Genomic DNA, 27263 nt, shown 5'->3' on the forward strand with positions numbered 1-27263 from the left:
AGCTAATAAACATAAACTATCGAGAACTTCACCAAACTTCCTACTTACAGTCTCTCCTGATTTTCCAAATTTATTTTGGACATTTCGATTAGTCTCACTATGTGCACAACTCCAAAGAAACATAGTCAAAGCCTCCAACGATGTCATTTCATTAGATGGATGTAACCATCCCTTACTAACTAATAATTTTTCAAGTTTCAGCACAGCATTAGATTCCATCCTAAACATGTTATAACTTTCGCCTGGAGTGTTAAGAGTTTCTCGAACCCAATTCCATCCATGTGAATAAAGAAATCTGTTACCTTGCTTTATTAAATACTTCGTATGATAATCAATTGCAATTGCTGCAGCAGCGTAATATATTTTGTAAAATGAGCATCGTCTTTTTTTAACTTTTCTTGAATGCCCATTGATTTCATTAGAAGGCATCTGTAGAAAAATTTATAAACAACAGCATAATCAAATACAAATAAATATTCATTATAGTAGTTCAAATGCATAAATTTCTCAACCATAAACATATAATCCAAAAACTAAAATGATAGAATGCAAATACATAAAAAACCTCAAATCTCAACCAAAGCATAAAACCAACTGAAATAAAAATTATAAAACTTAATCTTAACCTAAACCATAGACTCTATCACTTATACTTGTATAGAACCCACTCTATCAAATCCTTCATAGAATCTTTCAGGGTCATTAGTAAGACTCTGTTTTGCTCATCCTTAACCATTTCTAAAGCATAAGTAAATTGTTTCCCATCCAAAAGTCCTTCTTCCTTTGCATTTTTTAATATCGCAACACATGTTGGAATAGAATATTTTCCATTGACATGAGATGTTGCTTCAATTTCAGCCTTTTCAACTTCATTATGATTTTCTGCTGCTTGGACTAATCGTTCTAATGTTTTTCTCATAGCTGGTGCAGTCCCAACCTTTGCCTTACTCTTTGTTGCTTTCTCATCCATATTTGGTGAAACCTTTCTTTTATTTTTTGATTGAGTGTTTTCCACAGGGCTTAACTCATCATTGTTGAGTTCATCATCAGATTCAATAATTTCATGGGCCACATCTGCAGTAGTATTTTTTCCAGTAGACTCTAATGGCACACCCATAGTTGGTGCCCATGCACATTGACTAGTTGCCACAATCTCTCCAAATATGAATTCCAATTCATCACGAAATTCCAAACCTTGAAATCGAAATTTCGCATATTTCACATTCTCCTGTGTAACCAATAAAAATAGATAAAATTTAGGCTATCTAAATTCTCCTATTTACTTTCAATGAATAAAAATTAAAGTTCATAGTACTAACCCTTATCTTAGCATCCCACCAAGCAGAATCAGCATCAATATTACCTATCTGATGATTCCATCCTATTCTTCAGCTGCTTTTGAGTATAGTTTTTATTAGCACACTTGTTGTACTCGTCACGTATTTCTTCCCATTTTTTATTTCTAAAAGCAATTCCTGGTTTTCCGCATTTACGAATCTCAACCACACAAATGTCAAGTAACATTTTGGTACTAAATGTATCCCACTTTGCTTTTCCTAAGTTTTCAGAACTATTTGGAAGGCTTTCTTTAGAAGCCATGAACTGCAACAATACATATATTAGAAACTTGTGTATATTTATGAGACAAAGAGAGGCTAAAAGAACCCAAACAAAGGCTAAGCCAAAACAAACACAATGACAGTCCTGCAAGCTAACTAAATCCTTTAGGATAACTTAGACACTGCTACAACTACCATACGCAGAAAGCAAAGTCAAGTCTCTAACCACAAACCAGGAGACAAATTCCAGCCAAAATTATGTCCAAATGAGAGCCACAACTATCCCTATAGCAAACATGTTAATATATATATACACACACATAAGGAAGAATAAGGTTTTTATTTCTTTAAAACCATTTTTTTTCTGACGAAAAATTTCTTAGCAATTGTATATAGGAAAATGCTAATGTTAAGAAATCAAGTTTAGTAATATTTTATTGAGATGTGCTTAACCAACTCTTTAAAAGTGTAAAAAAATAATATTATTTTTATTATAAAACTTTCTTTTTTAAATCCTTTAACAAGAACAATTATTAACAAACATACATAAACATAGACACCGAACACAACACGAACACATATACGTCGAAATTGATAATAATTTTACAAAATAATATAATTTAATGTACTTATATGTGTCGGTGTTGAACACCAATGTATCAAATACCAACATATATCTGCATCTAGTTCAAAAAATATTCGTATCTGTTAATATAACTCTTGTACACTTCTGGTTGACGTGTAGAATATATTCATATATATTGCATTTAGTTGTGTATTACATATTCTTAATAGTTAATATACATACTTATGAGGTTGATATGTTGTTTTACTTTGACTTTGATTTGGTTGATTTTGAGTCATATATCATATATATAGGAAACGCATGTCAGACATGAATAAAGAAACATGCAACTTGCAATCACAAAAGCATAAAAAAGTATGGTATTGATTGAATAACAAACAAAAAAAGAAAACAGAAGTGCATAGAATACTGATTTGATAACATGATTCAACAAAATCGAAAAGAAAAAACAAACAAAATAAAATAGATGCAGTGAAAAGTAGTACCTGCAGATCTAAAAAGTCTGACAACAGCAGCATCTAGGTTGAAGAGATGTGGGAACGGTTAAGAAGAATAACTTATATATAGGCAAATAAAATAAAAAATGCGGGAACAGTTAAGAAGAATAAGCATGTCCCGCCTAAATAAATATGTACATAGGCAAATAAAAAATGAAAAAAATATTAAAAATAGTGCCAAGCAGGTTTCGAAGTGTGTTCCAGTGCACAGAAGCTCCGAATTTTTTCCAAAAGTTCATTTCTACAGCTTCTCGTAGAAGCTCAATCTATTCAATTTTGTACATTGAACAAAAGCTACTTCTTTGGGTAAATAACTTTATTAGAAATGTGTTTGGCCCTACTTTCTCCTTATAAGGAGAAGAGAAGCCCAAAAAAGCTTGGCCAAACAAGCTCTATGTTGATCATCTGAAACAACTTATAGCAAAAGTTGAGGGGGGTTTGCATGTGTTGGTTATGCAGTTTGTCAAGCTCAAGATTTTCAGAGGTGTGGATGTTGATTTGTTTTTTGATTGTTTGTGGTTTCGGTTTGTTTGTGGTAATTCTTACCAGCTGTATAGTTTATTCATGCTTTGGTGCTGGTTTTGCAGAAGTAGCATCTTTGCAAAATGTAATGAACACTACTCATATTTTGATAAATTCAGAGATTCCAAAAGTTGTGGAGTTCAGGAAAGGGTTTGTTTTACCAATCTGTCAATAATCAATAACTCTTACAAAAGACTTTAGCCAAATTTGCCTGATTTCTCCTGGTGATTTCCAATTCCAGTGGTTTCCCTTTTTTTTCCGGCAAGTTTTTTTTCTCGCATGGCTTTGCGCTGCTGGTCTAGGACACCGTTTGATTTGTACCAGGTTTGGTTGTGGAGATGTTTTTTGTCCTTTGGTGGGATTTTTTTGTCTTATTGGGAAGATCTTCCCACATCTCAATTCTTCTGTTTTGTTTTCTTGTGGAGGTACATATTACTTTTTTGTCGGTTTTGTATCTACGTTGAAATCTCCCTATTGCCCTCTTCCTGGTGTATAAATGGTGGTGTGGTGTGTTGCATTCAGTTGCCTGTATCGAGTCTCATTTTGTTATTCGTCTGATTTCGGTTCTTGGGTTTTTTTTGTTTTCGTTTTGCTGAATTTGTCATGGGAAGTTGTTTTGATTCATTGGCAGCTGTTGTGCCTGGCATGGAGGGCTGGCGTTTTAAGGTCATGATCCTTAGAATGTGGGAGGTACCTTCTTTCCTGAACCCTGATCAGCCAAACTCTTTGGAAATGGTGCTTATCGATGAGAAGGTGTGTTTATTTGATCTGTGTGTTTCTGAATTGAGGTTCAATTGACATTCATTATGTGTCTTTTTCGCAGTTCTGATGACATGTACCTCCTTAATCGCATCTGATTTTTGGTTTGTTGATGTTGATTTGTAGGGTGACAAGATGCATGCCACTGTTCGCAAGCAGTTGTTGTATGTTTTCCATAAGAAGTTGGCTGAAGGAGATGCCTACAAGATGTCCTATTTTTCTGTTGCTCCAAATGTTGGTTATTACCGCACTACTACGCATGAATTCAAGCTGATTTTCCAGATGAAGACAAAGGTTCAGAAGATTGAAGGGTCTGCTATTCCAGATAATGGGCTTTCCTTCAGCAAGAATGAAGATTTGTCGTAGCATACTGCCGACTATCCATTTTTAGTTGGTAATTTTTGATTAATTGTGTAATTTCATTATCTATGTTTATGTTTACGTTTTGTCGTGGTTGTATATGTTGATTCTGATTGAATTGGTAGATGTTGTTGGATTGATGACCGGTATATCTGCTGAGAGGGAGTATGTGAGGGATGGTAAGGTCTCCAAGATGATTGTGCTCGAGTTGACGAATGACAGGTGGTTTTATATGTATATATGTACTTTGGTTTTGGTTTATGACTGCTCAATGCTTATTACATTTGTTCTTTGGATTTTTGTAGTGGTAAGATCGAGTGTGCTTTGTTTGGTGCTTATGTTGATAACATTCAAAAATTGATGGGAAAGAGTACCGATGGACTACCTGTTGTTGTTTTGCAGTTTGCAAAGCTTAAGATTTTTCGAGGTTTGTGTCTTCCTCTTAGTTGTCTGTGCTTAATTTGACAGAGAATTCATGTTGAGTTGATGATTTTTTAACGTTGTGTAGACAAGGCATCTCTTCAGAACGTTATGAATACCACTAGGATCTTTCTTAATCCTCCGATTGATGAAGCTCGGAAGTTTAGAGAAGGGTTTGTTGTTTTTTGCTGTTTTGTAATTAGGTTATGATTTCCTTTTTTGAGCATTGTAGATCAACTTCGTTTGTTACTGATTGTACGTGTGTTGAATGAAGCATTGCAATTCATGGCGTGGAACCATCTGTGCTGGTTACTATAATTGGTCCAAGGATCAGGCCCTCATTCGAGGAAGATTTTCTTCGCATGTATCCTGCTAAGTCTATGTCTGAGTTAAACTCAACCAATGAAGATGGGACATTCGTTGTTTATGCTATTATTGATGGTCTGGTTGATGGTCAAGAGTGGTGGTATCCCGTCTGCAAGTGTCATAGAAGTGTGACCCCTGATTCAGGGGCATACTATTGCAAGGGATGTGTGAAACATGTGTTCCATATGATTCCTAGGTTTGTTTCGTGTATGCACACTCCACATGTAGCTGTTGCAATTTTGATATTGTCTGCATTTTAAATGGTTCATGTGTTTAGGTACAAGCTTAAGTTGTGTGTCAACGATGGAGCTGACGATGCTATTTTTGTTGTATTTGATGGTGATGTGCATGCATTAATTGGTGTTCCATGCACCACTTTGGTGTCGGCCGCAAAGGTTGTTATATTTGGTTTATTGAATGATCTTTGTTATCATGTTTTATAAGATCTTGTTTGAAAATCTGGCAGTGTCATATATGTGTTGGTGGTCTGAGTTTCTTTTATTGGTCTCTAGGTTGAAAATGCTAGGTTTTATCCTGATGAGTTGATTGCTTTGAAGGGTAGGAAGTTGTTGTTTAAAGCTGAAAAGACTTCAGTTGCAAGTGTTCTCTTTGATGGATCCTACAGGGTTAAGAGAGTTTGTTATGACCCGAACATCATTGAGTCGTTCCTATTGAATGCAAAGGAATCTACTCCTCTTAAGGTGTGTGTTTTTTACTTTGTTTTTTCGTTGTTAAATTCAGGTTGTGTATGTTTAAGAGCTAGGTTATAGGATACCTCATTGCCGATGTATTATGGCATGTGTTGTGCAGTCCGTGTCTCATGCTATACTGGCTGATGAGAGTGAAGAGGACGAGGACCATGATGTTGTGGAAGAAACCCAAACAGAGGACTTCGTGTCACGGATGATTGGTAGCCCCAGGAATGCTGCCCCAATTGGATTGGAATTTGACGATACTGCCAATGTTGTCGAGGTACTTTTTGCATTATGTAATGTTTAGGGAAGACATTACGCATTATATAGTGCTGTTTATATGATTTGCGATTCAACCTGTTTCTTGCTGCAAGTTATGTCTCTCGGTTCTGAGCCCGAATGGTTGAACATGGTTCATGAGCGTGGTGCGGGCCATGCTTATATTGGTGATGCTGCAAGAGATGGTGATTCGTATGTTATCGTTGAGTCTGTTAAGAGGAACTTGACTGCAGCATTCGACGAGGCTTCCGGTGACGTTGTTGGTCTTCCTCGCAAGGCCGTGAGGATTGAGGCGGAGTGATTTTGGTGTGCACTGCTTGTCTGTTGACTGGTGTTTGTTGTTGAATGTTGTTACAATAAGGAATGTTCTGTTGCATGCTACCTCAACTACTCTTGCAACTTGGCACCCTGAAGTAATTTGTAATCTGTTGGAAAATTGGAAATCTGTTGGAAAATTGGAAAATTGCAACTTGCAACTTTGGGAATTGATGTTTGAATGGTAAACCTTTGTTAAAAATGGATTCAACAGTAGTGAACCAAGACAATAGAGACATTTCATTTCCATTTACAATGACGTTCAATCAGTATGTTGGATTTAAGATAGATGTGAGATTTGCTCTTGCTCCACTGACCCTAACAGTTTGCTTTCAATTGAGATTAATACTTCGTTTGTGGTTTGGCCTATAGAAAGTGATGAAACAAAAGACATAACACCACTTGAGGAATCTTGAGAGTATGAATGTGAATGATTAGCCAAAACCTACCACAGAACCTAACATACAGTCATCTGTTGCTGGCACTGAATACGCTCCTGGTGTTGGGAGCCATTATCAGTCTGTGCCAAACTTATCTGATCCTTCGAAAACTGGGGATGAATACCCTCATGAATCAGTATCCAATGATGTTAGTAGAGGCTGGAAAATTTTGGAGGAAGATTCTCAGGATCGGAAAAGTAGAACTGAGGCATGTACTATCCCCAATTAAAATGATTTATGGATTATTATGCACCTTGAATTTTCAAAGTTGTAGATACTTTTATTGGCATGGTATCGTGTTTAATTTTTTTGCTATTGTCATCCGTTTGTTCAATGAATTGATATTACTGCGGTCCTTTTTATTAATGAGTTGGAGTTTTAAAAATTGTATGTTATTTGACATATCGAGGAGATATTGAAAAGTTCAGATGTGGTTTTCAGGTGAATTGAAATGATCCATGGGTTATTATGCACCTTGAATTTTCATAATTGTAGATGCTTTTTTTGGCATGATATGTGGTTTAATTTTTCTGTTATTGTTTTATTTGGTGTTTCAGAGCTAAAGTTGGATCAAATATATTGTTTTGAATTGGTGAGATGGTGTTGGTTGAAAATCTCATTTCGGTGTCATTATGGTATTGGTAGGGATGTTTATGCTTTCATGTCCCTCTCTTGGATCTGGACAGGATTTTTCATGTGCATTTTGTTGTGTTAACTAGCTTTGATTTTGGCCTTATTGTGTTTTAGTTAGAGGTGTTGTTGTCATTGAATTTCATGTGAAATAGTCCAAGGTCTTATAACTTGAGCATTTTAACTAACATTTAACCAAACCATTAGCATGTTCTATTGTGTTAGACTTTTCACAAGCATCCAAAAACATGTTTGTATGTACATGTTTGTTTGTCAAGAATGTTTATTTTGTTGTCTGTGTTTGTCATCTAACTATTTTTTAATATTTTGTATTGTTCTCATTTTCTTACTTGGCAGATTTGAAATTTGCTATTCTCCCCTTAAATTGCACTCACCCTTCTATATATATATATATATATATATATATGTCATCCAAGCTTCAGTCTCTCATTGTGTATTGCCTACCACATTTGCTTATTTTACCTGTTTATTTCTTTGACACATTCATTTATCCCTGTCTCAACAATGACCTCTAAGATTCGTGAATTCCTTGGGGATATGTCAAGGTTCTCAGATTTTTATGCCTCTAAAAAGGAGGGCGTTGTGGTTGTTATTGCTTGTTGTTTAAGGGTGGACGAAGGGGTCGATATGTGGTTTCCAAAGGAATGCAACGGTTTTGATACCAAGTTGCATATTTTATTTTTTTGTGCGTGTTTGGTTTGTTGGTTTTTATATGCGTTATGTCTTGGTGTTGTTGTGAATGTTTTGCTTATCCCTCTTTATTCTTTGTGATTTGTTTAGGTTCAGGCTAAAGATCACAGTTGGGAACAATGTGGATGAAGCGACTTTCGTTCTTTGAAACGATGCCGTTGGAAAGGTTGCACATTTTACTTGTGATTTGCTGATGTCGTTGGTAGGTTCTGCATTAAAAGTGATTGGTTTGTGTGTGTCTATATTAATTGTTTATATTAACGTTTAAATGCATGGCATGTTTTGTTCCTGCAGGAGGAAGGTTCTTCTCTTTATCCCAATGAGATTAATGATTTGTTTGGTAATCCATTACTTTTTAAGGTGAATAAGAAGTTTAGTGGTGGTGAGGGATCTGCCATGGTATATGAGGTGTTGGAGATGTTTGATGATCCTTCGTTGATCAATGTTTACGTCAACCCGTTCCACTCCGTTTATGGACCTTTGGTGAGTTTTTGTTGTTGTTGTTGTTCTGCATTTTTGAAATTTATACATTATTTAAAAATGTTGATCTGTTTGCTGAGACTCCTTTGTTCACTAGGGGGTGAGATGGTTAATCTGGTGGATGTGGAGCATTATCGAAAAGGTGATGTTGGTTCTATTGGTTCATTGGTGAATGCACCACTGAGTTTTGCAGAGGCTAACATTGGTTGTGGAGTCTCTAAGAGGGTTGGTGTGGCTGGATCTTCTATTTATGAGGATGCAAATGTGACTGTTTCAGAAGGTGTGTTGGATCAAGCTGTGAGAGGTTATGATGTTGGAAGACCTTTTGATGAGGGATTGGTGAAGGGTGTTAATAGGAGGTTGTTCGATTCATTTGGTGCAGTTGACCCTAATGAGAAAGTATTTCGCGTGAAGCTTTGAGGGGGTGGAGCCCATCAGTTATTTGTGCTTTTGGATGTCTTTTTTATGGAGGATCTTTGTTTTGTCTTGCTCAATTGTAGTGAAAGTTTGGTGTGTTGTGGTTGGTTTTTTTTTTAATTATTGTTGTTTAGTCCCAATAAGGAAAGGGTGCAGATTCTCATATGTGGATTTGGTGTACCTTATGTGGTGTTGAGATTGTTGTACTTATTAAGTTGACTTTTTTTTGTCAACTGGGTATCTCTGTATTGTTTGATTTATATAAGTTAGTATTTGATCTTTTAATGAAACAATTTACTATCAGACTATTTGTATGGATGTGATTATGTCATTATGTTTTAGAATTTGAATTTTACTTGGCAATGACTCTCCCGTTTGGAGTTGAAGCTTCATATGCATTGAATAAAATGACTATTTTGCATTTAGGCCATTGTGTATTTTAAAATATTATATTCAAATGGTCATTGTCATTGTTAGTTTGGAAATCTTGATAGAATTTCTGATGGATATTTGTTGTTGATTGGTCAACATATACATATTTTAAAGGTCATATTTTCACTAATTTATTAATCTATTAATAATTTTTAACTTTCAACATTGCCTAGGGTATAAAATTATTTGATATCGTATGTATATATACAGGTATAAGACGATAGTTGTAATTTTTCAGTAGTATTTATCCGAAAATTGTAAATATGGCATGTTTCCTACCTTAGCATTGTTGATTATATGTCCAGTATTTGTTTAGAATTTTGGTTCTATTTGGTTTAGATCAGGCCTTTTATTTTGCGACGATTGTTTCCTTTTGCAATCGTTGTGTGTAACCAATACTTGGTTCTTGGATTATAGTTTGCGTTCCACATTTTCGTTGCGTTGTTTTATTAGAACCTTTCGAAATAAATTGCTTTAGTTTTTTTTGTAGTTAATATGAATTTTTTTGGGACATGATTTGTTTTTTTTTTTGCCTTGGTGTGGTGCAGAAAATGACCGTGATACTGTTTGTAGTATGTTATCTTTAAATTTTTTATTGTAGCTGAAATTTTATATAGTTTAATTATCCTTTTTTTTATAAAGCTCCAATGGTTTACACCCTTAGTTTGCACACTCTTTATGGTGCTCTCAATAATTCTTATAAACTAAATAATATGGTTTGTGTGAGGAAAAATGGTTTGTGGATTCGTGATATCACGTTTATAAATTTTCGAGATCTTATATTCATTTTGTCGTTTGATCGTGGCTTTTGTAGTCGGTGTATGAACCGGGATTTAGATCTTAATTTATAGTGTGCGTTCACCGTTTCCGTCCTGGTGTTTTTAGATGATTTTGAAATGAGAATTGATATTTGTACAACCACTTTTTGACAACTTTTGAAACAACCTTCTCTCAAATACTCATGTTTTTTTTATTCTCTTTCTTTTTCTTGCTCTCTCTAATGTTTTTGTCTAATAAAAATAGATAAAAAGCGGTTGTCACAAAGGTTGTACAAATATCACTCATCTTTCGAAATAGATTGTTTTTTCTTCTTCTTATAATGTCTTTGATGTCTAGGGCACGTTTAGTTTTTCTGTAGTTAGTTTAATTTTTTTTATCTATCCAATTGTCTAAGTCGCGACTTTAGGATATTTGCGTTATTTATTAGTGTACCTGAAATTTTCTATTGTTTAATTAGATTTTTTAATAAAGCTCTCATGGTTTACACTATTGGTCTGCACAATATTTGTTGTGTTTTGAGTAATGTTTATTAATGAAAAAAAATATGTTTTGTGTGGCCACATTTTATTTGGTGTGCGGCGCTGACCTCCATGTTTTATTTGATTCCTCCGTGCCAATTTGGGTTGCTTAATTTAGCTTCTTCGGGGAAAAAAGTCGTGCCGACCCAAAAAAAAAAAATTTGGGCATGTTACACTTAAATGTTAAAACCTGATATATTGTTTTAAAAGTGACATTGGGAAATAATTTTTAGAGATTGGATGTCGTGCCCTTTTGTTATGATTGCCCGAAGCTTTTCATCACTCATAGCAGCCAATTTCTTGCGTGTTTATCTATTTTTGTTATTTTCTATGAAGCTCTTACTTAACATATGTTTTCTAATTGAGTGTTGGTGTGACAACACTATGTTATTATATATTATTCACAACACATTATAATTTTTTATTTGCCTTTTAAATGTAACTTGTGACATTTGATATTTGTAGTGGTTGATTTTCCTTACTTCTCAAAAGAGGGTGCACGTGAGAATCATACTTAGGTGAATCAGCTAAGGGTGTTGTCACACCTTTGTAAGTGACCATGTATCATTATATGTTGACTTCCAATTCCTTCTTTTCAATTTGAAAAAATAATTTATTTATTTGGTTATGTGAGATAGAGGTTTTCTTTTTGTCTCTACTTGCAAGTTGCTACACGCTTACTTGCTTATATATATACCATACCTATGTTGTTTACTTAAGAGAACTCACACCACCTTCCTTACCTTTTTAGCTCTAGATTTCTCTAAGGCTTTGGTTATTACTTTCGTCCCCATCATGGCTATTCCTTTCCATGCTATTGTGAACATTGGTCATGAAAGGACCGATTGGAAGGTGAAGGTCAGTGTGGTTCGCTTGTGGAGGTGCCGGAGTGTGTTAACGCCAGGGAGGGTCATCTCAATTGACATGGTCTTCCTTGATGAAGATGTAAGTCAAGTTTGTACCTTTTTGTTGTTTCCAGTAGTTTTCGCTGATGTTTATGTTTAGTTGTTCATTCCAACTCTTTTATAGTTAACCTTTGGACGTGAAATGCAGGGCAGTAAGATTCATGCTTATCTTCCAACTCTGTGCATGGAAACTCTTGGAAGGGTCTTTCACGAGAATTGTGTGTTTGTGGTGGCGAACTTCCGTTTGGTACCCAATGTGGGTAGTACAAGGGTTACTTCGCATAGATATAAGTTAAAGATCCTCACCACCACCACCACTGTCGAGCCCTGTGACAGTTACACCATTCGAAGGTATGGTGTATCCATTGTGTCTTCTGCTGAAATCAATGGATTTCGTCATGGTTCTGCTCATCTTATTGTTAAGTGTTTGTGATGTGGTGCTGTATATGTTGTTGATGTTTTTCTGATCGAGAAAAGATTTATATTGCGAAATCTGTTTTTGTTTTAGATGTGATGGGTCTCTTGACTTCTCTTCATTATGATTTTGTCGTGGATGCTGCTGATAGTCTTGCTACGGTTGTGAGATTGGAACTTGCTGATGAGAGGTTTGACTTCTATACTTATAGATTTACAACTGATCACAATCCCTGTGATTCACAAATTACAGACGCTATAAAATGAAGTTACCTTCAAACACATCAACTGAACACCGTACTTCACAGCTTTGGTGCAGTTCACAAGACTACCTAACTCCTTGCTTAAAAGCTTCAGAGTAGTGCACAATTTACAACTTAAAGCACAGTCCTAAACATGCACCAAGATGATACACGAAAGACTCACAATTTAAAAGACTCAAAACCCTAAAATGATCTATTCTTCAAATGAAGGCTTGAATAATTCTCCACGTCTTGCAGCCTTGTTTAAATACTGAAGCAATGCGGGTCATAAACTTAATCGGGCTTCAGATCAAACCGGTGATCCATTACTCAGTCAACATGACCGGATAAGGAAACTCCTAAAAAGCAGACACATTAATAGGAACATTATGATCACCTTCGAAGACTTTCCTAAGTCGTTACCACTTCCTCAGGAAATCAAATATGTTCTGATCTTCTCATAACTACACACTGTTTGACCAACATTAATGCTGGCGTGGATTCCTTAAAACAAGCGAACGCGTGCGTAAAAATAGGCAAGACACAGAACATACATACCGAGCCTGGATGTTGGAACATTATGTTCCACATCTGAAGTGAATATTTGTTTTAGGCAAAAGTGAAGCCAACATACAAATATCCAACATAATGAACATAGTTGAATACAACTACTTGGATAACATGTTGGATTTGATTTGATCTTATGCATTGTCATACGTTGAAGCATGAGATATGAGATCAAAATCAGCATCCCACTTTGAAGCAAACGAACAAACTTGATTCCCAAACATTACATAATTACCTTATTTGGTTGCTGGAATTACATGAGAACGGGCCCAAGCTACTACATGTCTCTTTCGAAACAAATATAAACGATCCATGCAAGGCCTAACAGAGGTAATATGCAGGCCATGATGATTACTAAGGTATCTGCTCCAACTTCTTCGACGTTGATGGTGGTAACGAGGAAGAAGATAAATACAAGCAAAGTAATGCATATGAGGAAAAACTTACCCATTTCTTTGACTGTGAACAAGTTGTTTATGATTGGAGTGAAGAATGTGTGAGGAAGATGGTCTTTTTTATAGAGTGTAGTGTACATAGTTTATGTTATTGGTATTGTTGCTTCACATGGGGATGTTGCTGTTTTTCCTCAAATCATAATGTTGTGCTAAGGTCCTTTGTCTAAATTATGGCGGCTTTAGGTGTAGTTTGGCAGGGCTTTACTTTCTGCTTTTGCTCCTGTTTGCTTTACTAGTTGTTGCCCACTGAGATGAATTGTTGTGAAAAAATATCTAGTTTAGGTGTTAGAGTCGCGTTGTTCCATTGAGATTGTATTCCCAAATAAGTGGTGCCAAATCTGGCAAAATCTTTGTTCTGCCAGTTTTGTTTTATGTGGTTCCTGCACTGTGTGGCATTTCGTTTGTCATAGTGTTTAATACGTCCTCTATTCCTTTTAAAGTGTCATTTTGAATTTTTAACATAGGATAGTGAAGGGTGTTTTGGGACATTTTTTTTCCTGTTATCGCATCGTTTTAAGTTATTATATTTTTTTCACAATCTTTATCTTTCTGATCGATTTAATATGTGATATACAATTGCCAATTACTATTCTCTTTCTCAAACGAATTCCTTTTATGTTTTTTTGTGCGCTTTATCCTTCTTTCAAAACAAAAATTCTCAATTCTCTAAATATTGTGCATTTATGTTTAATTATTTAGTTTGTATCAAAGTTATTTCAACTTCATTTTAGTCAAAAGATAAGAAAGGATCAACTTTCTTCTAAATTTATTTACTCAATTTATTTTTAAAATTTAAAGTTACCACCAAACCATTATCATAGGTAACATAATTTATTTTGACTTCGAGATAACAATAGACAATTTTGGTTTTTTTAGAACAGACAAACAAACTTTGCTTAAAAACATAAACTTTTGTTTTTCAATTATATAGCATTCGTTAGTTTTATTGAATAATATAAGAGTAATTGAACAAAATAAGGGTGTAATTAACAAATTATACCCTTAAAATATCAAATTCAATGGATTTCTGATGAAACCGATGAGACCATTTTTGTTGTTTTTGATACTGACATGCAGTTTCTTCTTGATAAGCAATGTGCCGCTTAGGTTGCTTCTTCTAAGGTTTCTTTCGTTTGTTTTCTGGTCATTTTGTTTGGTGGTGTATTACATGGTGTGTTTATATTATTGAGTTTATTCAATGATTGGTTTCAACCATTTCTCAGGCTGAAAATGCTGGTTTTGTTCCTTCTGAGATGGACATGTTGGTTGGAAAGAAGATCCTCTTCAATGTTATGACAAGTTGTGGATCATGTGTTGCCTATGATGGTTCTTTTAGGGTTAGGAGGGTCTGCATTGATGCGGCTATTATTGAGTTATTTCTCACTGATGGAGAGGTTTATACTCCTTCCAAGGTAGTTGCCTTATCTCGGCAGTTGGCCTTTCTATTTCAGATATTGATTTATCTGATTTTCAATGTTAGTTCTTAAGCCTTCCTGATTTATGTGGTTTGAACTCTTTTTCAATCAGGGATTGTCCGTTTCTCCTTATGATGTTGTTGTGCAACCCGACAAGTTTCCTGCTTCTGTTAAAAATCTTCCAAGAGGAATTTGTCTAAATTCTTGGATAAAGCTGCTAAGTCTACCTCTTAGAAGGCAGCCAAGCCTGTTAAGGTTATCAGGGAATGATGACTGTTAGGATGTTTCTATCTTAAGATGGTGTATGCGCATGTTTCATTTCCTAATTGCATCTTATGAGATTGCTTATGTGATGAAGCCCTATGTACGTAGTAATGTAATGTAATGGAAGAGATGGATGTTTGTGTGATGTGGTGCAGTCATTCCCTAAATGTATCTTAGTTTTAGTTGTTTAATTTGTTTGGTGGAATGTATTGTTCTGTAGCCTATAATTTGCTTTCCACTCTGTTGGGAGCATGATATAATATAATTTGTGTTTGTTTTAAACTTTCTGTTTTTTACTTTATTGTTTATCTTTTGGTTTCGCCGGCATATATTTGCACATTTTTTGCGCTTCCTGGTGATATTATGTTGCGTTCCTCGGTCTTAGTGGAGTCTTTGGTCTGCCCAAGTTTAAAGGGTTGTCATTCATCGTTGTGGGAAAATTGTGTTTTCATGCCATCATTTATGTGATGGTTAGGTAGAAACTTTCTTATTCTTATAGTCTCATATTCATATGTTGGGGTGCAATTCAATTTAAATATCGGTAAATTTTGGTGTTTTGCAATTATACTGCCACCACATCAACATAAAAGGTTTATTTTGGAAATTTATGTTATTTAATACTCTCATTGGTCTATTGTATTTTGGTTGATGTATGTTATTCTGGAAGAGTTGACTTAATAACGTTAACTTGCTTAAACTTGGGCATTAAATCATAATATTTATTTGTTTTGAATGCTAAATCACGACAACTCTTTAGATTTATTGTATTTATCGATCCATTGGTACAAAAATGTTGTTAACAAAATTAATATGGTGATTAACACTAATTTTGTATTTGACATGCCACATATCTCCGTTTTTCTTTCTTTCTGAGTACCATGCTTTGTTGCTTCATTTACAACACTCCCTTGGTGCGGAATATTGATTTAAGTTTTTGGCCCAACTAATCATCTTTATGCAAGTTTTAGAGGTTACTTAATATTGTTAACGTACAAATGCATGGATAACCGCGTTACTGCATCATATTTTAACCGCTTTGGTTATGTCTAGCTTGATATTTTGTAATGATTATTATAATTATATTGATTTTTTTTATATTACGAGTATGACATGATTCGAAGAAAATTGTAGCCGATGCACTTTCCTTACCTTTGGTGCTTATCTTTATCTTTTGTGCACCCTAACGTTTTTTAAATTTGAATCGTTTTCAGATCACATAAAAATATTAGGATTGTGGTAGCGAAATTAATGTTCATTGTTGTATATTTTTATCTTTTCGATTTTCATTATTTTTCTAATGAATGAGACATATTGATTTTTCCCTTCCATCTTACAAACCTTTTATGGGATGTTAATCATGGGTTGTGTTGTTTAGAGATGTTCGTTGACTTATTTTGGTGTTTTTTTTGTTAATTTTGTTCAATGATGTGTGTAGGCCCATACCTTTCAAAGATTACTCCAATGTGCCACAAAGTTGTGGGGTGGAATTACGTAAATGGTCTTTGAACAATGTTGGTCAGCAATTGTTTCCTATTTTTTGAAGACAAACTTTCCCTCAAGTGTCAACATTTTAAAAAATCGTTGACTTTTCTTTTCTTATTTGCATGCTTGCTTTGCATATAAATGAGGTTTCGCTCTTGGTTATATCGATCCAGGAGGTTGCATTTATCCAATCAGGTCCCCATTTTTCTAATGGCCTTCTCAGATGTTCTAACCATTGAGACTTTGATGTTGACTAAATTGAAAGATTATGCTGGAGGACGTGAGGTTAAATTGTTATCTACTTTCTCCTCTACTAAGATTGAGGGTGATTGCTTTGTACTCTCTTGGTGTTCATCCGTTTTAGAAGGTGTTGATATGTGGTTTTCTAATGGAGATAGTCAAGATAATCTCAGGTGAGGTGTTGGTGTCTCATATTTCATTTGGATACTTTATTTCATAGGTCTTTCGTTTTGTTTTTTTATTGTTGTTTGCTTGGTGACTCGGTCACCTCACTTTTTGATAGGTTTAGGCTAAATATTAAGGTGCAAGACATGGAACGTGAGGCCGTTTTTAGCATTCTCGATGGTGTTGTTTGTGATTTTGTTCTACAAACATTTAGTCTACTGCTCTCCATGGTGGTCTAGGCACTCTAAACCTTATTTTTCACTTCCTACATGAATTTCAAAGTTATTTAAGGTTACCTTTTTCTTGTGTTTTTCTTTTTGTGAAATCTAGAAAGAAGGTTTCTCTATATTCCCTCATGAACTTGACATTTTGTACGAGGATCCTGTAATTTTCAAAGTGTTTGGGAAGGTTTGCAGTGATTGTAAGGGGAATGATGTCTTCAATGTTACAGGTTTTTGCAATGATCTTCTCATGGTTGACATGTTCTTCAAGGAGTATCTTCTCAAATATGTACGAGTTTCTCTACTTTCACTTATGTGACGTTAAATTATCTGTTTATTTAGGATGTAAGTCATAGTTTCTGAGTTTGATTAATTTTTCGTAGGGTAATTCTGCCTGTGGCTGGGGTTAATATTTTCTTGGAGATTTTGGAAAGTTGTGGAAGGAGTATCAACTCCCTACTGTGGGCATGGAGAAGGCCAGCATGGACTACGAGGCTAATATCCTGAAAAACTATGTTCTTGGTTATGTCGTTGAAGATTCTGAAAATTTGAGGAGGAAGGTTGACAAGTTTATCCGTAAAATTTGAAGTGCTTCCTCTCTGGATTGTCTGTTGATCCATCTATATGGCATTGTCATTTTGGGTTTGGTTTGTGTTGTCCATTTCAACTGGATTTCTATAAATTAATATCTGTTATGTTTGTAGTTTTCTAATTGAAGGTTTTGGTTCGTGTCTGGCCCATGTTGAACGTGCCATCCCCTCTTAATCATGGTTGTAATAACACCTAATCTGTCTTATTCATGTTGGACCTATCATGTGTAATTTAATCTGATGTAATATATATGGTTTTGTTATTGGAACCCTTGGTTATTATCTAATAATTTGGTTATATCTAATAATTCTTTATGTTAGTTATATTGTTATTGTGTTTGTAATTCATTTAGTTATTTGTTTATATTTCTGAAACTGCATTTGATCTGAACGCTATATATAGTTGGCTCATTTGTTGAGTACTAAAATAATATTCAAATAAACTATATCGTGTTTAAAAAAGATTTGACATTTTTTTTCTCTGGTCCAATTTTTTTCTTTGGCTGATTTGGGTGGTGCCTTTTGTTGACAAGGGGATGTGGCAGTCAGATGGAGGTTTTGTCAATCTCACAAATATATGGGTTTGTTGATCATAGATTTTGTGTTTGTGTTTATATTGCTATTTTTTTATTGGTGATTCAAAGTTTGCTGCTTTTCTTCCCACATGGACGTTGAATTCAAACTCTTTTGCTGTGAAATCATCTTCTATTTTTTGGAATGGTGTTGCCAATAATTTTTATGATATATTTTTTAGGAATGGTGTGGCTAGCAATTTTATGATATATTTTTTTTGCTGTGATTGATCACCTCCCAATTAATGTCCCTTTCCTAACCCATGAGACAATCTCTTTCTTCCTTTTTTTGGGTGCAATTGTTGTGTGTGGTTTTATCTAAATCGGGTTTTTCCATCATTCCCTTACTATTTGTGGTTGGATTTGGTATGTGATGCGATGATGATGCCTACTGCCACTGTTTGAAAATAATTACCTATTTTGGTCATTTTTATATTCTTTTTATCATTTTTTTATTAATCACTCTATGGCTCTGTTTGGTAAACCTAAAAAAAGAGCTTTTAGCTCTTAGCTTTTAGCTTATAAGCTCATTTGACAAAAAAGCTCTGTTTGGTAACACTTTAGCTCTGTTTGGTACAACGAGCTTATAACTTATTTCAGGAGCTTATAAGCTATTTTTTAGAAGCTACTTCAAGTAGCTTTTGAGCTTATAGCTTTTAGCTTCTCATTTTTTCTTCCATATTTACCCTTATTATTCAAAGCAAAAGCTATCAGCTAATTTTACCAAATACTTCAACTAGCTTATCAGCTAAAAGCTATCAGCTAGCTTATCAGCTATCAGCTAATTTTACCAAACAGAGCCTATATCAGTACTGTCTTGGATACATTATAAGAGTTGCACTTACATCCATAGACAAATTTTCTCAACGCAAATGCATTATTCCCTTGATTATTTTGTATAATATCCAACCTATCCTTGGTCCCTTGCATATTAGAGAAGTATCAACAGCTTATCCATTTCGTTTTTCCTTAACGATGGACAAAAACATAAGTTGTTTGTTGGTCTTGAATCACCTTAAGACTGACTGGGTTATAAGGGTTAGAGTCCTCAAAATATGGTGTGTGATGAGTTCAAATTTCCCTGATAGAGTGAACTCTGTTGAGATGATCCTTCTTGACAAGGATGTAAGATCAAATTTATTTGGTTATTATTTTTCTTGTGTGTTTAATATACCCAATGTTTTGGTTAAGGTACTTATTGGTGTTCTAGACATTTTGGCAAGGAATTAAAATACAAGCTGCTATACCATTTGAGTTTCTTTATCGATTTGGTCACAGGCTGGTTATATCATTTCTTCTTTCACTATTGTGCCAAATTCAAGTGATTTAATGGTCACTGATCAAAAATTTAGACTGATCTTTCAGTTGAGGACTGAGATTCCCTTGATGTCAAGTCCCCTTATTGAAAGTAATGGTTTGACATTTTATTCTTCTATCAAGATTTTATCTTGAAAATTGATTACAAGTATTTGGTTGGTGAGTGTTGCCCCAAATTTTTTGTATTATAAGATTCTTGGTAAGCAAACATTATCATGTGCATGGTTTATATTTTTCTATTTTCATTGCATTCTTTGCTTTTTAGATATTATGAGACTGTTGGTTTCCATCAAACGAGAGTATGTTCAGGAGGCCAATGGTTACATCCAAACCGTTCTTAATTCGTTCTTGCTGATCGCAAGTGGTTGTTTTGTTTGTATTGTTCTTTGTCATCTTTTATTATTTTTCGTTTGTATGGTACTGTTTTAGTAAACTTTTTTTTTCTTTCGCTTTTGCAGTGAAAAGTTTCATTGTGCTTTTTATGGAGATTATGTGTCAAAGTTTCAGAGGATGTTGAGTGCTGCTGATGAAGGCCTTCCTATTATTGTTATTTAGTTTGCTAAGATCATCATAGACAAAGGTTTGCATTTTATTGAATATTTGGTTTCTCTTGGACATTTTTGCCAATGATTTTGTTGTCTGTGGCAGAGTTATGCTGGTCCAGAGTGTTGAGGATGTTTTTGTGTTGATGCTTAATCCTAAGATTGTTGAGGCTATTTTTTTCCGACTCGGTGAGTTTGAAGGACATGATTTTTACTTTTCTCTGCTATTTTTTTCCGATTGGCTGTGAGTTACCTTTTTCTGGATATTTTGCCATGTTTTATGCTTAATTTCTTTTTATTTGTGTTTGCTAGAATGTTGGCAAGAATAAATTGTCCCTTGCCTAAACATGAGTTGATTCCTGGGTCATTTGGGTTGATTCATGCTGATTTTATCAAGAGGTACCCTAAGAAGAGCTTGAAGGAGCTGAAGAAATGTCTTAAGTCTAGTTTATTTGCAGTTCTTGCGAGGGTGGTTGAGATATCACAGGTTGATCAGAGGTGGTACCCCGTTTGTGATTGTAGGAAAGTCGTTTCTGTTTTGTTTGGAACCTATTATTGCTTGGATTGTCGGAAGAGCATTTTCCGTGTTGGCTCTAAGTAAGAAAGTCTATTTGAAATAAGATACATTGATATGTTTATTTTCTTTTTGAGCATTTTCATCTCAGGTTCCAATTTTTCTATATTTTAGGTGTAAGCTGAAGATATGTGTGCTGGACGGGACTAATGATGCTTTTTTTTTTAAATTTTTTTTTATGACCATATATTGCTTGGTCTTAGTAGTGCCTTATTCAAAGTTGTGGTTATTTTTTGTTCATTTTTCTATTTTTTGTCGTGTTCGATGTCCAAAACAATGAATGCTTACTTTGAATTTTTCCCAGCGCCTCAACTATGCATGCTACCATGCTGATTTTAGGTTTTTGGTTGGAAAGGATATTGTGCTTGTAGCTGAAAAGAAATGGCAATCAATTTTTCGAGAGGGTCATAGCAAGTGGGTTTTGTTTTTGTAAATGTTTAATCTATCTTTAATTTTTAATTTTTTTGTTTCTCTCCCAGTTGTTAAGTTGTGATTGTAATGTGCAGGTTTGTACTCGATTGAGTTCAAACATAAGGTTTATTGCAGGCTCACATTTTTTTGTGGTTGGATCAAAGGGACAAGTTAGTGTCCCCTGACTCCATAGATTCTGTTATATGTGCAGAGCTATCAGACAAGCGTTTGTTCCCTAAGTTATATTGTATTGTCTATGGTTTCATCGTACATGGCCCTTGTGGGTTTGCCCGACCTAGCACGTTATGCATGAAGGATCAGAGGTGTTTTAAATTTTATCTTAAAAAAATTGTTTCGCGGACTTCGTTCGATGAAAATGGATATCCTGTTTACCGGCGTAGGGATATTGGATTTACAGTTCTTAAATGAGATATAGAGTTGGTGTAATATCCCACCTAATTCTTAACAGACTGCAGTATCAGTTGAACTTGTCTGAGAAGAAATATTTAATGAATGGTAAATTACATGACATGTAATGTAAAAGATTTTTATGTCCACACGGTCTTTTACCAGGTTGCAGTGTTAGATTAACTGGAAAATTGAGAACGTACGAAAAATACATAACTTTGTTAAAGGAGGGCATAATGGTCTTTGCCAAACCTCATGTATATAAACAAAGTTCCACTTATTTTCTCTCATTTTTCCCATTTCATTTCATTGAATCAGAAAACATTTCCTCCCACTTCTCTCTCTCTCTCTCTCTCTCTCTTACGGCTACTTTCCCTCTCCTCAACAAACCTCATAAATTCATCAATTCTCCATTATTTTCCCAACTAAATTTAACATACAATTGAAAATTAGTGAACCTTAGACCACTGAAGGATGGAAGCAAGCTGAATTCCCCCTGTTCTCTCCCTATGCACCGAACTCTCACTCACTTTCATTCATTTGGGGGAATTTGGAGTTTCAAGCTTGTGAAATGTGTTGCATATGTAATATAAGGAATGATTGTGTCATTAGAAGAAAGATACTAGCAGAAGAAGTGAAGGCTGAAGCTTGGGTAAAAAGGGCTGGAAGATTAAGTTGTTGCAAAAATGAGCTTAAGTTGTAGATTATGGGTTTGAAGGACCCATTTTCGTTTTTTGAGCAGAAGTCTACATGAGGCGTGTAAATTGAGTTTTGGGTATGTTTGAATTGTTGTTTCAGTGTTTGGGTTAAAATTGAAGTCTTTAGAAGCAATAAGCTACCAATTAAGTTGTTTTGTAGAAGCTTAAGTTGGAATACAAGTTGCTGCAGGTATGGTTGTGTGTTGATTATATTACCAATCCTATATTTAAATTACTATATAAGTAGTTGGTGAATTGATAAGCTATTTTGGGAGTCGACATAAGTGCTTAAATCATAATTGAGCTGTTTTTTTAGAAGCTGAAAAAAGTGATTGTGGAGGATTAGGGCAAGGGCAGAAGTGGATAAATTGTAATTAGACTGTTGATTGGGATACAACCTAGGAGCTGAAGCATAAGCTATTTTCCAAGTTGCCAAAATTGTCATGGTGAGTTCCTTTTAGTATTAGTACTCACCTTGGGTTTTAGAATGTGCAATTTTGTGAGATAACAATTGATTTAGAATACACACACACACACACACTAGTGTTACCCTTGTTGTTAATGTATGTTTCTATGTTAGGACTAATGTTGGAAAAAAAATATGCTTAAGGATGTGTAATCGGTTCCTTGTCCTTAAACCATGAAAATTTTGTAAACTCAAATTGTGTTGCCGTGTTGTTTTTTTTTTTAAACCTATGTCAATTTTGGTAAGGCTATATAACAATCTATTAGTTATCATGTGAGGTTGGTTGTTATATGGCCAAAGCATATACCACTTGTTTCCTAAAAATGATTCTAATATTATATCACGCCAAGGCTACCTAGCAATTGGTTACTTTATTTGGAATTGATTGTTATGTGGCTAAAACATTAAACACTTGTTTATTTAAATTATGCAAAATAATGCCATGTAATTTTCCAACATTGGAGCTAATATGTGAAAGCCATACATTGACATGTGAGATAAATTTAAATATATGATTAGGTAATTATGGGTAGGTTACTAACTCGGAGAATGATCACATGTTAAATACGGTATTACTACGTCTTAATTATTAGTTTAGATTACTTTAAATATGTAAAAGTTGTGTCTTTCGATGTCCATGCTAGTGGGACACAGAAGGTTCACGTTAGTGGGATGGGATATTTTCCGTAAGGATGGACCCCACGACAATAAGATAAAATACGAGTAAGTCATGTCTTTTGTTATCCACGTCAGTGGGATATGGAAGGTTAACGCAAATGGGACGAGACACTTTCCGCAAGGATGGCCCGCATGACGACAAGAGGAGTCTGGCTCTAGCCTCAGATAGGAATTTAGCTGGTTTATCAGAGCGAATGTATTCGGGGTTACTCCACTCGGATCCATTCCGTAAAAAGAACTCAGATAATATTGTTTGTTCAACGCTAACATTCTAACTTTAATATGAAAACATGTTATGAATAAGATTATGATAAGACCTATAGTTGAATATAGATAACGATCCTAGTATTTCCCCCAATCCCTTAATTATGCAGAAAGAACAGTATAAATCTCTAAGAGGTGGAGTATATATATATGACGATCGTAGGTTTTCCATATAATTGTCTGCATCCTAGGATATGTGGAATTCACTGAGACATCTTGTCTTACCCCAATCCTTTTTATTATTATTTCAAATCAGCAGGTGTACGTGGCAAAGGGAAAGTAATACAGGAGCTGAATGACGTGTATCTATTTGCAAGTGTCGTACTAGTTTAGATTAAATTTTTCTGGTCTCAGATATGGATCATATATATGTATTTGACAGATGTATTAAATTATCAGATGTACGAACTTGAAATGTTGATTTTATTCATTCGATCGAAATCCTATTGTAATTTTAATGTATCCAGTACTAAGTTAATGCACATGCTAAATATTCTAGATAAATTTAGTTTGGATGTTACAGTTAGATAATCAGAGTGTTGCCCCTTACAACCCAAAGCTCTTAATGAAGTACCATGCTCACATCAATATTGAATATTGCAATGAGTCCAATTGCATCAAGTATCTATTCAAATATATTACAAAGGGTGTTGATAGGGTCATAGCTTCATTGCAACCTGATCATGATGAATGTGTGGACAAGATAAAGCATACTATAATTGTAGGTATTTATCTCCTTTTGAATTTATATAGAGGATATTTGCCTTTAATATTCACAATATTGTTTGTAAAGATTCGTCAAATTTGAATGGATGTTGAATCATCATAGGGGAAAAATACGATGTTCCTTGCTTGGATGGATGCTAATATTATTTATTTTGAAGGAAGAAAATTTACATATAATCAATTTCCAAGCAAGTTTACGTATGATTCAGATAATGGTGTATGGTATCCCAAGAAGCGTGGCAAGTTAGTTGGAAGGTTGACGTTTGTTCCTCCTAGCACCCAAGAGATATATTACATGAGGTTGTTGTTTAATCTTCAGGTTTGTTGTACTAGCTTTGAAGATATTAGGATTGTTGATGTTCATGTTCACACCACATCGAGAGGTATGTGTTGTTGATCGAGAGTTCATTGATGGTATTCGCGAGGTAGCTTTGCTAGAATCAGGTTTCTATGTTCGTAGGGTTTTTGCTAACTTGCCGCTGTCAAATTCAATGAGTAAATCGCGACATGTTTGGGAGCAAATATGGGATGTCCTATATGATGGAATTGTTTACCATCGTCGTCGTTCATTGAATATTCATGGTGAGTATGTTTCAATATTTTTTCCTCAAGCATCATGTAACAATATTTGTTTTTTACATTGTATTAATTTTATTTATTTTGTTTTAAAACAAATCTAGTCATACCCCCTCATGAGTTAATGGGAAAACTCTGGATGACTATGAATATATGCCTAAAATTTTGTGACCAGATGTTCATCCCTTTGGAAAATTTTTGATAGCTAATGAGTTGTCTTATGATTCAAATGAAATGTTGAGGAAGCATGGAGAATATCATCAAAATTTGAACAATGAACAATTGATTGCGTATGATTTTGTTGTGGAAGCTGTTGATGGAGACCTCCACAACATGTTTTTTGTTGATGGCCATGGTGGTACTAGTAAACCCTATCTTTGAAACCCTATCTCTCCAACATACTAGATGTTTGTATGAATGATTATATTTTATATTAAAGTGTGTTGCTCCAAATCTTAATGGATGTGTCCCTCTTATTATGTTTCATATGCTAATCATGTTGGATAGATTGTGCATACGTGGGAATCTTGCTGGTAACACATGGTTCTTTTGTTTTGTGACTTTTAAAATATTGTTTTTAAGTTATTATAGCTAATTATTAAACATAAGTGAGCAATTGTTCAAGACAATTGGTATATTTTTGTTTGATGTGAGTAGAGAAATGTCAAGGTATTGTCACGTCGTACTTGATTGTTTTTTCTTCTTTTTTGTGTTATTGGGCATTGGATATAGTTCATATGCATGTATCTTTCCATCTTTCTTTCTTCGTTATATTCTTCTTCTTCTTTTTTTTATAAAGGATTTTTCTAATTCAATAGTTGAAAGTAATTAAATAGTTGAAAAAGATTGAATTGAATGAAGTTTTAATTAATTGTTTGGTGTAAAATAAAGACATTTTTTGCGGTTCTTTTGGAGCTTTCTGTCTTTATTCCTCTATATATAGAGCGTGGGGAGCCTTTCTACCATACCACTTCATCAACTTGTAATAATGGAGAATTATTGGAATTTTCTCGATGAACAATCGTGTGGAGGTTTTACAACTCTCTATCTGTTTGGTAAGCTTAATGTCTATCATCCATCTTATTTATGTTGTTGTGTTTTGTGATATGATTTGTTTGTTGGTTCTAATTGATTTTTGTTTAGAAGTTTGGAGAGGTTGATCTAGTTTTTTTAAGACAACAAGGATGATCTTTCTGAAGAATGGACAATAATGAATTATGGAGATAAGAGTCGCAAAGTTGCTTTCAACAAGAATCCTATTCATCCACTTCTTACGCACGGATGGAAGGAGATGCAAGATGTTTTTGGTTTTTACGGGAACAAGGAGGTTGTTCTCTTTTACTATGGCAATGATCTCTTTGGGATCTATCATAGTAAGAAGCTGGAAATCCCAGATCAGATTCTGACCTATCATTGTCGTGGCATGAGAGTTGGACAGATCATACACTTCAATCTTCAGTTGAATGCTTTTACCATCGTTGTTTCTCATTTGAGGACTATGTTAGGGCTTGCAATTTTCTCAATTTGACTCTTTGCTGTGATAATGGTGCCAAAAAGAGTTTTTCAGGTTTTCTACGTGGATGAACCCTCTATGAAGACATCAATAGGCTTGGGATGGAAGGAGTTTTATGAGGAGAATGACTTTAAGGACCGTGACATTTTATGCTTTAAGTTCGAGATTCTCAACCCTAAAAAGAAGTTTCATGTTTTTAAAGTTCGGATGTGAGCTATATGTTCTTCTCCCATGGAGAACCCTCATCTGGTTGGTGTGCCATTTGTTGCATGTAGTTTTATTTCCTTTGGTATCTTGGTTATTGTATTTATACCCTATCCTTTTTTTTCGCATTTATTTCTTTGATGCTTTTTTTGTAACCTGTCATGTATGAGTTACTTGTGGGAGATTAAGTTATTATTTGTATTTGTGTTGGATTTAATTAGATCAAGTTTTATGTTGGTCTGGTGTGTCTTCTACTCTCAACGTAAACCTTTTTTTGGTTAATTGCATTTAATCTCACATCTTATTGGTTTTATTTTTTCCCCTTTTATTTTTTCCCCTTTTTGTTTGTTTTCAAATTTGGTTTGCCACGCAAAAGAGTGGCAAAAGGTTTCTCCAATATATTTAATTGTGCATTGTGGCCAAATTAAAGGTGGATTTTATTTAAATATCTTATTTAGTTTAACCTGGTCCTTTTTGGACATTTTATGTACCTAGACCTATCATGTGGGTCCCATTTAAATTATTTTGGTCGTTTTCCAACGGTCAGTGTAATCAACGGTGTTAAAACGGAACAGTAACAGTTATATCCCA

The 27263-nt window shown here is 34.6% G+C and overlaps 3 protein-coding genes and 2 pseudogenes across 5 annotated transcripts; 4 read left to right on the forward strand and 1 right to left on the reverse strand.

Moving 5' to 3' along the window:
• Positions 1 to 456: 456 nt before the first annotated feature.
• On the reverse strand, positions 457 to 3034 carry LOC146946481 (uncharacterized; annotated as a pseudogene). The gene is made up of 3 exons (XR_015026761.1): positions 2631 to 3034; positions 1320 to 1602; positions 457 to 1228 (listed from the first exon to the last, which is right to left on the reverse strand). The product of XR_015026761.1 is annotated as an uncharacterized LOC146946481 (transcript).
• A 961-nt stretch (positions 3035 to 3995) lies between these two features.
• LOC146946482 (uncharacterized) lies at positions 3996 to 4765 on the forward strand (annotated as a pseudogene). The gene is made up of 4 exons (XR_015028055.1): positions 3996 to 4317; positions 4409 to 4505; positions 4589 to 4710; positions 4752 to 4765. The product of XR_015028055.1 is annotated as an uncharacterized LOC146946482 (transcript).
• A 63-nt stretch (positions 4766 to 4828) lies between these two features.
• LOC146946483 (uncharacterized) lies at positions 4829 to 6341 on the forward strand. Its single transcript, XM_085748228.1, has 6 exons — positions 4829 to 4876; positions 4978 to 5265; positions 5347 to 5464; positions 5582 to 5770; positions 5880 to 6041; positions 6156 to 6341. Exons 2-6 carry the CDS (start codon positions 5066 to 5068, stop codon positions 6339 to 6341), a joined length of 855 nt encoding a protein of 284 aa, XP_085604354.1. The 5' UTR covers positions 4829 to 4876; positions 4978 to 5065.
• A 5217-nt stretch (positions 6342 to 11558) lies between these two features.
• On the forward strand, positions 11559 to 15041 carry LOC146946484 (uncharacterized). The gene is made up of 6 exons (XM_085748229.1): positions 11559 to 11708; positions 11817 to 12093; positions 12177 to 12273; positions 14424 to 14517; positions 14570 to 14758; positions 14874 to 15041. The coding sequence occupies exons 1-6, from the start codon at positions 11559 to 11561 to the stop codon at positions 15039 to 15041; spliced, it is 975 nt and encodes a 324-aa protein (XP_085604355.1).
• Positions 15042 to 19270: 4229 nt separating this feature from the next.
• Positions 19271 to 20755, forward strand: LOC146946485 (uncharacterized). Its single transcript, XM_085748230.1, has 6 exons — positions 19271 to 19420; positions 19574 to 19703; positions 19878 to 19956; positions 20071 to 20158; positions 20277 to 20347; positions 20467 to 20755. Exons 1-6 carry the CDS (start codon positions 19271 to 19273, stop codon positions 20753 to 20755), a joined length of 807 nt encoding a protein of 268 aa, XP_085604356.1.
• Positions 20756 to 27263: the final 6508 nt, after the last annotated feature.

The sequence above is a fragment of the Medicago sativa genome, chromosome 2, assembly GCF_051527215.1.
Source record: "Medicago sativa cultivar Bolivia chromosome 2, Bolivia_mono, whole genome shotgun sequence".
Lineage (NCBI taxonomy): Eukaryota > Viridiplantae > Streptophyta > Magnoliopsida > Fabales > Fabaceae > Medicago > Medicago sativa.

Coding starts and splice junctions, on each gene's coding strand:
- LOC146946483 (XM_085748228.1), top strand. CDS start 5,066: ATGTATCCTGCTAAGTCTATGTCTGAGTTAAACTCAACCAATGAAGAT. Junction 5,465..5,581: donor CTTTGGTGTCGGCCGCAAAG/GTTGTTATATTT, acceptor ATTGGTCTCTAG/GTTGAAAATGCTAGGTTTTA. Junction 6,042..6,155: donor ATACTGCCAATGTTGTCGAG/GTACTTTTTGCA, acceptor CTCGGTTCTGAG/CCCGAATGGTTGAACATGGT.
- LOC146946484 (XM_085748229.1), top strand. CDS start 11,559: ATGGCTATTCCTTTCCATGCTATTGTGAACATTGGTCATGAAAGGACC. Junction 14,518..14,569: donor GTTTGGTGGTGTATTACATG/GTGTGTTTATAT, acceptor ACCATTTCTCAG/GCTGAAAATGCTGGTTTTGT. Junction 14,759..14,873: donor AGGTTTATACTCCTTCCAAG/GTAGTTGCCTTA, acceptor TTTTTCAATCAG/GGATTGTCCGTTTCTCCTTA.
- LOC146946485 (XM_085748230.1), top strand. CDS start 19,271: ATGGACAAAAACATAAGTTGTTTGTTGGTCTTGAATCACCTTAAGACT. Junction 19,957..20,070: donor ATCCAAACCGTTCTTAATTC/GTTCTTGCTGAT, acceptor TCGCTTTTGCAG/TGAAAAGTTTCATTGTGCTT. Junction 20,348..20,466: donor ATTTTTTTCCGACTCGGTGA/GTTTGAAGGACA, acceptor TGTGTTTGCTAG/AATGTTGGCAAGAATAAATT.